The sequence below is a fragment of the Salmo salar genome, chromosome ssa11 (assembly GCF_905237065.1).
Source record: "Salmo salar chromosome ssa11, Ssal_v3.1, whole genome shotgun sequence".
Taxonomy (NCBI): Eukaryota; Metazoa; Chordata; class Actinopteri; order Salmoniformes; family Salmonidae; genus Salmo; species Salmo salar.
In genome coordinates, this window is record NC_059452.1 from 10,513,667 (window position 1) to 10,527,686 (window position 14,020).

At 43.3% G+C, this 14,020-nt stretch overlaps 1 protein-coding gene across 3 annotated transcripts in view; it reads right to left on the minus strand.

Moving 5' to 3' along the window:
* LOC106561986 (protein BEAN1) overlaps positions 1 to 14,020 on the minus strand; it is a 57,290-nt gene that overhangs the window by 17,028 nt on the left and 26,242 nt on the right. For 2 of the 3 annotated variants that reach the window (XM_014126493.2, XM_014126492.2), the window contains 2 exons: positions 3,946 to 4,143; positions 2,944 to 3,085 (listed from right to left, as the gene is read on the minus strand). In XM_014126493.2, the coding sequence (XP_013981968.1) occupies positions 2,944 to 3,085; positions 3,946 to 4,143 (340 nt within the window). Of the gene's footprint in view, positions 1 to 2,943; positions 3,086 to 3,945; positions 4,144 to 4,445; positions 4,661 to 14,020 lie in introns of all 3 variants that reach the window. The other variant, XM_014126494.2, reaches the window with a different exon arrangement.

Below are 14,020 nucleotides of genomic sequence, written 5' to 3' on the forward strand. Positions count from 1 at the left end.
CCCAGCCATGAAAGAGTTGAGCTGTGCAACAGTACTCTAATGAACGACTTGACACAACAGCGTGGTTCAACTCAACCTCAGAGAGGTTACCGAGGCCTGACCTAACTCAGCAAGCGTGCAGGAGAACTGAATTGTAAGGCTGGTGTGTAAATGGAGTCTTCTTTTCCCTCTCTTTCTCTTCCTCTCTTTCTCTTAGCTCTCCTACTCTTTCTGTCTCCTTACTGTATGTCTTCAAAGACTACACTAGGAGGGTAGAGGACAGCCATCTTGGCAAGTTGAAACTAAAAAAGGCTTTCAAAAGGATCTTCGAGCACAATCCCCAGTCCCCACAACGGTTTGCTGCTAATAAGGTGAGCATGGCTTACAGCAAAGTTAAGAGTATCAGTATCAGTATATACAGTATCATTCAGCACAGTGGGTCTCCACTGGTTTTGACTGGGGACCCAAATTTGACAACGACAATTGAGTCGCGACCCAATATGATGGACTGTTGATGATTCCATTTTGTAATGTTGTATTGCAGCTGCCTTCTTGAGCAGGCTTCACTTGCTAAATAGACTCTGTCTCACGGGTCTTCTATTATGGTATTAAAGAAAGCCAATACACAGCCATATTAACTGAGAAAACGTGTAAATACATTCAAGAGAATAAGCCATTTTAATTAGGAGACCAGTTCAGGAGTGGGGTGTAATACATTATCAGGCACCATGTCCTTCGCTGCCAATGCCTCCCTGTGTCGGAAGCAGTGGTTCCACGTCCCACTCGGTGCTCTCTCCAGTATCCGCTTTACTAACCCGAAGTGCTTTCCCGTCATGGCAGGTGCCCCATCAGTTGTCACACTGACGCACCCATCCCAGACCAGTCCCACACAGGTGCATATCAATTGTGTTAAAGACAGCCTCTGCAGTGGTGGTGATGGGAAAATCAGCACTAAAAAAGGAACTGCTCCTCAAAGTTACTATCCCACACGTGTCTAACATAGACCATTAGAATTGTATGGTTAGACACATCTGCTGATTCATCAAGCTGCATGTCCTCATGTCCTCAGACATGTCCTGGATTCTCCTCCTAATGGTGTCATTGGATAGGGTTATAGTTTTAAGTTTGTTGGCGGGTGACTCTCCCAATATTTCAGTGCACATATCAATCGCAGCAGGAAGTATGAGATCCTCTGCGCTGGTGTGGGTTTTTTTGCACTTAGCAATGCGCTGGGCCACAAGGCATGATGCGCAAAGTGTCTTTTCTTGTTTGGTGAATACGTTCTTAATGAATCTTGTGAGGACACCAGATATTGACATTTTCTTTTAAAAAAGTCAGCTGTCTTATCTTCGTGGCTTGGATGCTTGGTGTCCAGATCCCTTTTCATTTTGGAGGGTTTCATGCTCTCATTAGCTAACAGCTCGTTGCATAGGACGTCTACACTCACCATGCTTGTCTTCAATATATGTAAAACAATAATTGATGAAGTCCGGGTGGTATTTTCTCTTCTTGACAGGGACCGGGTTGTCCGCCTTGCTGTTGACATTGGAAGCAGCAGTAGACGAAGAGGGAGCTGCACGTTTTAAAAACCTGTCCGTGATTTTACTCTGACAGCTAGCCTACATGAGTTAAATGACAGTTAACTATCCACATGTGCAATGCCTGCAGAACACATCTGCATACTTAGCTATCAATCAAGATTGCTGTCATAAGAAGATCTGTATTATCTGATTGGTCGTGTCACATTTAAAACAAAACAATGTTGCAGAGTGATATTTTCATTGGATCAGTGTGTGTGTGTGTGTGTGTGTGTGTGTGTGTGTGTGTGGGGTCAGTGAGTGTGTGCAGCGCGAATACCCTCCAAGTTCAAACGTAGCTAGCCATTTCAACACTGCTGATGTGCTGCACATGTAAAGTCAGCAACAATAAGCGGTGAGACCGTATCCTTTCAAAATAAAAGTTTCAGTGTGGCGGTTACCTTTCAAAATATTTTTGTATTACATTTTTTATATTCTTGCAAAAGTCCCACGACCCCTTAAAATCGCGACCCCCCCACCAAAGTGACTGAGTCATGCGTTAGACCGCTGTGCCACTCGGAAGCTCAACGGCACTGCATCTCAGCGCAAGAGGGGACACTACAGTCCCTGGTTCGAATCCAGGCTGAATCACATCCGGCTGTGATTGGGAGTCCCATAGGGCGGTGCACAATTGGCCCAGCATCGTCCGGGTTTGGACGGGGTAGAACTTAATTGTAAATAAGAATTTGTTCTTAAACTGACTTGCCTAGTTAAATAAAAAAATGCATGCATACATTTGACATACAGGTGGTCCCAGGAATTGAACACACTATCCTGGCATTGTAAGTGCTGTGCTCTACTAACTGAGCTAGAGAACTACAGTTATTGCATGGAAACTGGAATGCACATGAAATACATATTTCATATATTCCAAAACCCTTTACATTTCAATCATATAACCGTAAGAGTGCACTAAGTACAGAAAGCCTATGGCTCTCCACTATGGTGGATGATACTGTGATCTTCAGATTGATTAGAGAGCTCTTAACCACTTCTCACATCTACTCATTACTACAGCTCTCCATTCCCCTGCACATCCCTCCATTCCATTCCATTACCTTGACCCTTCACAATGGTCCTGCTTCATTATCATAGCCAGATCCTATCACTCACACACACACACACACACACACACACACACACACACACACACACACACACACACACACACACACACACACAAACCTGGGGATCACCCAGAGGTAACCAACCAGAAGAATAGTGGTGATCATGTTCATTACTCATCTGTCATTTATCATAATGCATGAAGATAACAGCAAATGGACCATCAGAGAACTCCCTTTATCTAGCCATAACGGTGACCAAAGGAATGAAGATGATCGTAATGCCATTTTGGGTGGTAATACAGTAGAGTTAAATGACTTACTGAGGCGGGGAGTCTGGATACATCACATTGACTTGTGATAGAGTCTCCACGTAGGAGTCAAAGTCAAACGCTGGAGGGAACTCCTCGATACACGTCGACCTCAGCTCCCCGATGGATCCGCCGTACGAAAAGCCATCCGGCGCTGTGGAGAGGCAGGGCAGTTTAATACAATACTAACAAACAAAGTAGATTTTTTTCTCAGTGAACTACAGCACACAGTCAGGATTGTAAATATGCTCTGTGTTCAGTTCAACTGAATTATATATCTCATGGTTTAGGGATCCTACTTTGAACTGAATAAGCAGATTTACAGGTAATATTTCTTTTTGCAGTCTATCTCTCTCATCTGCACTGTTTTTACATTGGAGCAGTCAGAATCTTTTATGAAACATAATGCTAAGGGCATGTGGCTACTTAAAGATAGAGGGGCTGTGATTGAAGCCAGTGCGATACTATCTGGGTATATCAGCCTTTGGCCAGGCAGAGGGAGAATGGGGCCGGGTCCTCAAACAAAGGATGCTCTTTGAGCTTTTTGTGCTGTCTCTGTGTGAACTGACAATGGGACCCGGTCCATGGGGCCAAGTGGCCTTCCACAGACGTGGCTTTGGCTGTGTGTGTGTGTGTGATTCAGTTTGGCGCAATATTTCGTTATTTTCCCATTCCGTTATCAACCCCACAGGCAGAGTGTGGTTCCTTTATATGACGTTTCAGGAAAAGAGCACTGGTTGGTTTAAATGCCAGCTCTGGAGAATGCCAAATGTGGCATATTAATGCCATGTGGGTGAAATGTGTTCATTGGAAGACTGAACTGAATATCTTCTATTGGTTCAGCTCTGGGAAAAGTAACATAGACAATTCATGGCCATACATTTTGTCCCAGGGATTTGTAAACAAGACCTATGAAACAGCTTGTAACTGAAAACCGATAAACTAAAGCGTATGAATGAACAGACCTCTTACACACCTACTGGCCTCATCGATGGACAACTCTCTGTAACTCACCATAGCTGGCCCGCAGGTGGGGGTTGCGCAGACGGCTGTCTTTGCGCAGGCTGCCCACGATGATGGTAACGCAGGACAGGAAGAGCACCAGGCCGATGACGATGCCAGCCACCACCAGCGGAGATACCAGCAGGCTGGCCTCGCTGCCCCCATCACGGCAGTCTGGGTACTCATGGGCACTGCTCTGGTTCGAGCTCACTGCACAGATCACAGACCACAGGTGGGGCACAGCCACAGAAAAGAGAAGGCAGGGAAGAATGGAATAAAAGAGGGACAGTGTGGAGAGAAGGAAGAGGGAGGGGAGGGAGAGAAGGAGGTGATAGAGAGTGGTGAGAGGATTAGAGAAAGTGGAGAGAGAGGAAAAGAACACAGGTTAATTCTTTTTTGTTGGTTGTAAAAGCAGAAATTCAAATCCTTTGTGGCAATGCCAATGTTAGACGTTGCCTCCATGACCCTACGGAGAGAAACATGTAAGCTGATATTTCTCATCATACACATACCTCTCTGTGGACCGCAGGTCAGGAACACTCCCAAGATTTTCATTCCTCAGCGGAGGAATAGATTCTCAAGTCTGCAGTGTTTAATATTTAATCCTCAACCCGTTAGAATTTTTAAATACACGGGGTGGAACTCTTTCATGTCAGCTCAGGAGGCAGAAACCCAACTTCAGCCATTAGTGGCACTTCTCAAATCCCCTTCACCCTTTTCATCAGAACTAGAGGGAAACCAAAATAAGCGCACACAACATAAATAAAATGTACTCAAATAACACCACACAGATAGTGACACAGACAGATTCAATATGTGCAGCCCGAGATGATACGAGCTGTCGTGTTAACTTTGCCACATTTGGCCTCTGAAAATATTTTGGGGGGGCATCAACAGGAGACAAGAAATCAAATCAATTTATTTATGAGGAGGCCGTTGTCTAAATGCTAATGGTATTAGTCTCTATTCATCTCTTCCCTGCTGAGGAATTCCTGCCATAATTGAGGTTATAAAATATTTGTGTAGATCATAATCAATGTTAATATTTTAATCCACAGTGAGCATTGTGTGTTGATTTGAAGATCTAGCACAGTAGTCTACATCTTCATGCTGTTTATGAAAGTATTCAGATCCCTTGACTTTTTCAACATTTTGTTAGGTTCCAGCTTTATTCTAAAATTGATTAAATTGTGTTTTTTTCTCCCTCATCAATCTACACACAATGCCAAATAATGACACAGAAAAAACAGGTTTTTAGCAATGTTTGCTAATTTATTAAAAATAAAAACTGAAATGTCACATATACATAACTATTCAAACCCTTTACTCAGTACTTTGTTGAAGCACCTTTGGTAGCGATTACAGCCTCGAGTCTTCTTGGGTATGATGCTATAGGTTTCTCCCATTCTTCTCTGCAGATCCTCTCAAGCTCTGTCAGGTTGGATGGGGAGAGTTGCTGCACAGCTATTTTCAGGTCTCTTCAGAGTTGTTCAATCTGGTTCAAGTCTGGGCTCTGGCTGGGCCACTCATGGACATTTAGACACTTGTCCCAAAGCCACTCCTGCGTTGTCTTGACTGTGTGCTTAGGGTTGTTGTCCTATTGGAAGGTGAACCTTCGCCCCAGTCTGAGGTCCCGAGCGCTCTGGAGCAGGTTTTCATCAAGGATCTCTCTGTACTTTACTTTGTTAATCTTTCCCTCGATCCTGACTAGTCTCCCAGTCCCTGCCTCTGAAAAATATCCCCACAGGATGATGCTGCCACCACCATGCTTCACTCTAAGGATGGTGCCAGGTTTCCTCCAGATGGGACGCTTGGCATTCAGGCCAAATAATCTTGTTTCTCATGGTCTGAGAGTCTTTAGGTGCCTTTTGGCAAACTCCAAGCAGGCTTTCATGTGCCTTTTACTGAGGAGTGGCTTCCGTCTGGCCACTCTACCATAAAGACCTGATTGGTGGAGTGCTGCTGGTTGTCCTTCTGGAAGGTTCTCCCATCTCCACAGAGGAACTCTATAGTTCTGTCAGAGTGACCATCGGGTTCTTGGTCACCTCCCTTCTCCCCCGACTACACAGTTTGGCCGGGCGGCCAGCTCTAGGAAGAGTCTTGGTGGTTCCAGCTGTTGGGTTCTGAAAATATGAAATATACTTATTCATGTCACCGAGGGAGAGAGGGGAATGTATAACGTTTACATTCTGTCCGGATATGCTATTGTTAGCCATCAGGGATCCTATGGGAGGAAAAAAGACACAGTCTGGTACGAGTCAACATGACAGCCGTGAGTTGGGGAGGAGTGAGCACTTTGAGGCAGAAGTCAGGTCAGATGAAGTGAACAAGAACAGATATCACTAAGGTTCTGTCTTGCCACAAAGATGCATTGGCTGTTCAGATATGTAGGAGACTCAGCAAAGGAGAAAGGGTTAAATATCAGTGCTTGTGTGAATATGTATTTTATCTTATGCAGCTGTATGACCCAATGGGGGAATAAACTTGGTTTGAGATTTATTAAGCGCCCGTGAAATTTTATACGGTTAATTTCGAACCTAACCGTTAGCGCTGTGAGCAGGGTTCACCACGATTTATAGTCAAACTAGAGATTCCGAATCAGTGAACAGGAGCCGGCACCAGAAACAAGGTATGCACAGTTCCTACACCTGTTATCACTCATTCTGAAATCTTGGGGAGATGAGAGTCGTAGGTTGAACCAATTATAGGATATGGACCTAGAAAGCCTGAGCTTTTTCAGTAGTCCCATTGTATTACGACCGGTCGTAGCTTTGTGGTATATGGTAAGTCCTGGAAGGTAAGCCCGAACAGGTTGGTACCTGTAGAGGGTAAGTCCTTGGGGATAAATCCTGAGTGGGTTGGTTCCTGCTAGTACCATAAAGTATAGGGTAAGTCCAGGAAGGTAAGCCCGAGCAGGTTAATACCTGTCACAGTGGGTAAGTCCTACGGGGTAAATCCCGAGCGGGTTGGTACTATAAGAATAGGGTGAGTCCCGGAAGGTAAGCCCGAGCAGGTTAGTACCTGCAGAGGGTAAGTCCTAGGGGGTAAGACCCGGGTGGGTTGGGTTCCCTGCTAAACCTGTAACGAGAGGGTGAAGGTCTCAGCCACAGTGGCTGTGAGGCAGTATAGTGCCAGGGGATGGATAAAGTGTCTGGAGGAGAGCCTCATCCATGGTTCAAAAAGGAAAAAGATATCCAAACATTGTTTGAACATGATTTGAGTATATTAGCAGTAGCAATAAGGAGAGAGGTTGGTTTATGCCCTATTGGGGCGGGGAACCATGACAGATTATGTGGAAATAGGAAGACAATTTTGGTAATGTGTGTTATCAACAACAGTGATATTTGAGGCGTAACACTGAAATAAGATATTAGGTCATCCGTATTCTCCAGTAATACATTTGCAGACGCTATAGTATTGGTTCTAATACAAGGTACTAAGTGCTGTGACAAATTAATAGGCACACATACCCTAACTATTCTCCTGGGGATGTGGGTAGCTCTACCTTGGAAAATAGTTAATAGAAGGTGTGTATTAGAGATGGGAGTGAAGAAATCGAAACACCTTGGACGCCGTCCAGGGAAGCGTCAGAATAATAACTATTGAAATGGTGACCAGTGGACCCGATGCTCCCAGTAAAGCGGAACTAGAGGAAGAGAAGTTTAATAAAGCCATAGAGGCCTGTAAAGTGGAACTAGAGGAAGAGAAGTTTAATAAAGCCATAGAGGCACTGACAAAAGCGCATGAGCATTCTACCAATTCGGCTCGAATATGGGAAAATTTTTGCAAACTGGATACAATTGGTCAGCATTTCCCGACTAATGGAAAATTCCAATCTAATAGAGAATTCAGGGAGGCAATTCTGACTTGGCACATTGACATAAAACCAGAATCAAAAGCTCAATATACCAGCGTTTTGATATCAGCATTCTATCAACAAAAAATACAAACCGATTAACCCGGAATTAGTAGATGTACTCAGCTGCAGAAAGATTGGGTACGTGAGTACATTGATAGAAGTTGTATGTCAGCTTTGATGGCAGGTTTGAAACCTGTAATCAAAACGGTAATTGTGGGGGTGGTGGACCAGCATTCTCACTGGGATGAAATAGTACAAGCGGCGTGGAGAGAGGAAGCTAATTCCGTTTACTCCGCAGATGTACAAGTGGTTAATGCTGCCCCAGTGGAAGTCATTAACTGTGGTCTCAATGGCCAAGGTAGGACAAAGAAACAGAGAGGAAAGGTTAGCGAGCCTGCGCTAAGGCACAGGGGGTTAGCTCGCTGTTTTAGATGTGGGGCTATTGGTCATTGGAAGAATGAGTTTAGCGTGGTAATGGAGACTACTGCACCCGCTGCATTCGGGGGGGATGGTGCAACTCAAGCATTTGCATCTTTGTCAAAACAACAGCAGCAAACACTCCTGAAAGCAGTGGGGTTAGATCAATAATGGTTCATAGAAATGACGTTTTCTATGTGAAGGAAGACTGATGAGATCACGTCTTACACAACTTTTTAATAGATGCCAGGGATCAAATATTGCGGATTCCTTATGATGAGAAATTGGCTAAATTGCTGCAGGAAGAAGTATTCCGGGTTGAAGAATCTAGGAGAAATGGATTCTAAAGAAGTAACAAATAAAAATGATCTGGCCAAACACTCTTTGTAAACTAAGAAATCTCGGGAAATATATGTACATTTTATGTCGTCTTATTCTGAAATATATTTATAGAATGGATGAAAGGGAGGAGGGGTCACGGGAAATTAGCATTCGGGTTACCAAACCTAAAATGTACTTTTTTAGTTCATGCCATGTAGGTTCATGAACATGAAGTGCATTGTGGTGTTGTGGTTATGGAGAATCATGGGGAAAAGAGAGCAGTGACTCGTTAGACTCAGTGGCGAGATAATGTCGCAGTGTCTAAGGGTAGTACATGCCAAGTAAGGGATACATAAACAATGGGGTGGATTAAAACAAACGTTTAATGATTGGAGTGAGTACAGTGGATTTACCATTATCATGTTTCGCTTGTAATTAATACTTTTGGATTGCTGATTAAGATGTAGCATAGTGAATGCAAACGAAATGTACACTCTTTTCCAGGAGAGGAGGGGGTTTCAATATCTCTCTTTGGAATGTTTCCAGAGACTGTGGTCTTGGGGAGAGCAGTTAGTGAAATTCTCCAGTTTTTTAAGTATAAATGTATCCAAAGGGGCTCCCTCTGGTAAGGCCTGATCAATCTTATTAGAGATGATCGAGACAGGTGGGATTTAATTAGAATATGAAGGAGGGACATCAGTCTCTAGTCTATTTTACCATTACCTTATTCCTTATGGGATACCATTATTTCCTTATGGAGTTATTAAGAGTGGTAATTATAAGTTGATTGATTATTCTAATTTGTTTTTTATTGAGTTAACATGCAGTGTTTTTGAATCACAATGTGAATTAAGTGTTCAATGGGGAAATTACCAGTTCCCTGGGGCCCGGTCCTTTGGTAAATACACTAAAGTATTTTGTTCAGTCTGCATATAGAAGGAAAAAAAAATATGTTAATAAGGGTGACGGTTACTCCAAATGGATTGTGATATGTATTGCTGATTTCATTTTTGTCTTTGTTTCGATACAAATTTCACCAGATTGGGTCTGCCGGATTGTTGGTATTTCCCCCATGGTTTAGAGTTCTAACTCCCTGATCTGGTAACTCTTCGGAGAGGTCGCCAGTAAAATAAGGGAGTATGAACCAATTTTGAAAATGGTTTCAACAGTAACAGTATGTTGTTTAGCTCTTTGACATGTGTCTTAGAGATAATGGTATTAACAAAATTGGGAATGTAATAATTAATCATACGGTGAATGGATGGTCTGGATATCCAGATTCAGAAGTGTCTTAAACTGTTGTTTTGCTCCGTCCTCTCTCAAGTAATAGCAAGGGTGGCGTCAGATGGTGTCTTAATACATGGAAGGGATCATTTGACCACGAACAGTGTGTGAACCTCAAAAACCTCCCTAGCCAGCTGAATAACGAGCGACAAAGACGTTCAATACGACCGTGACTTTTAACACTCATATCTGTGACCTGAGTCCGAGCCTGGGTACGGGCGGCAGGAGTGCGTCATGAGTCCTGAGACCGCGCATGTGGCGTCAGAATGGAGAGAGATCACGTTCAAACTTCTCTCATGCTCGTGGAGTACTGGTGGGAAAAATGGACCAGACAGAATGGTGGTGGCGGCACAGGTGAGAGACTTGTGTATTTGGATTTTTTTAAATGTATGTGGATAATGATATCGGGACATTATCAAGGGCCATCAACTGTGACAGGCATGAGTTACATGCTAGCTACTTTTTCTAGTCCTCCCGGTTTTGACCTTTGCCTTTTTCTGGACTTTGTACCCGCCTGCCTGATCATTCTGCTTGCCTTGACCACGGAGCCTGTCTGCCACTCTGTACCTCCTGGACTCTGATCTGGTTTTGACCTTTTTGCCTGTCCACGACCATTCTCTTGCCTACCCCTTTGGATGATCAAACATTGTAAGACTCCAACCATCTGCCTCCTGTGTCTGCATCTGGGTCTTGCCTTGTGTCATGATTGGATGATAACTTGAGTCAACCATGAAGGGGATTTTGTTTTACAATGTCTTTATAATCCTAATGTTAAAGCATATCAATACATATGGATTGCTGGATGATACGGTACAATAAACTACATACAAGGCTCATAGTCTGTGTCTTGTGTTGACACCCAAGGATGAAAATGAAGGAGACAGGCATGGAGACTAGCATCCCATGGGCATAGAACATAACGGATGGATGGTTCTTTCCACCGTCTTAGTCGCATCAAGAGTGGTGAGAAATTATTAAACATGTATTTTCTCTCTTCCTTGTTCAAGTCAATCTGTTTTTAGGTGTCGTGGAACACGAGTGATCATTGTTCCAGATGAGGGATTGGTGGAAATTGACTAATTGATTTGAGAATGTACAGTCGGAAGTTTACATACACCTTAGCCAAATACATTTAAACTCAGTTTTTCACAATTCCTGCCATTTAATCCTAGTAAAAATTCCCTGTCTTAGGTCAGTTAGGATCACCACTTTATTTTAAGAATGTGAAATGTCAGAATAATAGTAGAGAATGACTTATTTCAGCTTTTTTTTTCTTTCTTCACATTCCCAGTGGGTCAGAAGTTTACATACTAATTGAGTGTATTTGGTAGCATTGTCTTTAAATTGTTTAACTTGGGTTAAACATTTCAGGTAGCCTTCCACAAGCTTCCCACAACAAGTTGGGTGAATTTTGGCCCATTCCTCCTGACAGAGCAGGTGTAACTGAGTCAGGTTTGTAGGTCTCCTTGCTCGCACACACTTTTTCAGTTCTGCCCACACATTTTCTATAGGATTGAGGTCAGGGCTTTGTGATGGCCACTCCAATACCTTGACTTTGTTGTCCTTAAGCCATTTTGAAGTATGCTTGGGGTCATTGTCCATTTGGAAGACCCATTTGCGGCCAAGCTTTAACTTCCTGACTGATGTCTTGAGATGTTGCTTCAATATATCCACATACTTTTCCTACCTCATGATGCTATCTATTTTGTGAAGTGCACCAGTCCATCCTGCAGCAAAGCACCCGCAGAACATGATGGTGTTCTTTGACTTGCAAGCCTCTCCCTTTTTCCTCCGAACATAACGATGGTCATTATAGCCGAACAGTTCTATTTTTGTTTCATCAGACCAGAGGACATTTCTCCAAAAAGTACGATCTTTGTCCCCACGTGCAGTTGCAAACCATAGTCTGGCTGTTTTCTTGGCGGTTTTGGAGCAGTGGCTTCTTCCTTGCTGAGCGGCCTTTCAGGTTATGTCGATATAGGATTCGTTTTAATGTGGATATAGATACTTTTGTACATGTTTCCTCCAGGTATCTTCACAAGATCCTTTGCTGTTCTGGGATTGATTTGCACTTTTCGCACCAAAGTACGTTCATCTCTAGGAGACAAAGTGTCTCCTTCCTGAGCGGTATGACGGCTGTGTGGTCCCATGGTGTTTATACTTGCGTACTATTGTTTGTACAGATGAATGTGGTACCTTCAGTGTTTGGAAATTACTCGCAAGGATGAACCAGACTTGTGGAGGTCTCCAATTTATTTTCTGAGGTCTTGGCTGATTTATTTTGATTTTCCAATGATGTCAAGCAAAGAGGCACTGAGTTTGAAGGTAGGCCTTGAAATACATCCACAGGTACACCTCCAATTGACTCAAATTATGTAAATTAGCCTATCAGAAGCTTCTAAAGCCATGACATCATTTTCTGGAATTTTCCAAGCTGTTTAAAGGCACAGTCAACTTAGTGTATGTAAACTTCTGACCCACTGGAATTGTGATACAGTGAATTATAAGTGAAATAATCCGTCTGTAAACAAGTGTTGGAAATATTACTTGTGTCATGCACAAAATACATGTCCTAACTGACTTGTCAAAACTATAGTTTGTTAACAAGAAATTTGTTAAGTGGTTGAAAAACGAGTTTTAATGACTCCAACCTAAGTGTATGTAAACTTCCGACTTCAACTGTATGTTTATAACTGTAGAAGTGAATTAGGAGTAGCCAGCAGCATACCACCCTGCATCCCACTGCTGGCTTGCTTCTGAAGCTAAGCAGGGTTGGTCCTGGTCAGTCCCTGGATGGGAGACCACATGCTGCTCTAAGTGGTGTCAGAGGGCCAGCAGGAAGCACTCTTTCCTCTGGTCTAAAAAATATCCCAATGCCGCAGTGTAGTGATTGGGGACATTACCCTGTGTAGGGTGCTGTCTTTTGGATGGGATGTTAAATGGTTGTCCTGACTCTCTGAGGTCATTAAAGATCCCATGGCACTTATTGTTAGAGTAGGGGGTGTTAACCCTGGTGTCCTGGCTAAATTCCCAAGCTGTCCCTTGTACTATCATGGTCACCTAATCATCCCTAGCTTCCAATTGGCTCATTCATCCTGCTCCCCTGTAACTATTCCCCAGGTTGTTGCTGTAAATGAGAATGTGTTCTCAGTCAACTTACCTGGTAAAATTTTTAAAAAGCAGTAGTGACTATTGTGTTATGGGTTAGACGGAATGAGATATGGGCAAATGCATTTGTTGCAGGAGGTGAGGGTCATACAAGGCCTGTGTTTGAGACAGAATGTTTACATCGGGTTGTTAAATGGGATGGAATGTGACGGGGTGGAGATCTGTGGGGGCTCATAGATTAAGGTTGGGGTGATAGTCTCTGGGGATGACGCCACTCAATGTATATTGTTACAGGAGATAGCTCGTAGGAGAGGGAGACAATTAACTGTGCACAATAAAGAGACTATTATGAAATTGAACATTTCACATACCCAGATCATGGTGAGAGTAGCAGAGATAGTGTCGGCACATCAGACATTACTGTCAACTTTCAAGAAACCTGTGACTCAAAGTTTTGTTAGGTTGCATACTATTCCAACATCATTAATCTCTTCCCCAGAACAAGATAGTATTATCCAGAGGTATAGACTGTAGAAGAACACATAAGGTCAATGGAGATAGGTGGCAAGGGGCCCGGGTATGAGTATATGAAAGGGTCAGTCCTAGATCTATCTGTGAACCACACACAGTAGAAGAGCAGGGGACAGATTCCATGCCATAACTATTCTCACCGCAGTCGGTGAAGGGACAATAACTGAAGGAGAGGTAGTAGTAGCGAAGGATGCTATAGTAACAGCATGGAACTGGACTACGGCGCAAATGAGAGGTATTGTGAAGTATGCATCATGGGCAGTGTTAGGAGTAGCAGGAGTTACTTTAATAGCATTGTTGGGATATCATCTTCTCAGGGTATTGATGTTGAAACGTATATACAGTGCCGAGTTACCTCAAGATGAGGTAAAGTTGATTAAGGCCACTGCATGTATATATCGGGTGGCCATGGAGGAGGAAGAGACGGGGAGCAAAGTGAGAATGGCTTGGGAACACCTCTCGGAGCCTGTGGTCTGACGGGGAAGACTGGGTGAAAGCACAAGTTTTTTAATTTATTTTTAGGATCTTCATTTTTGCCAAATCCAGTAGAAGAGTACCCTGAAGGCA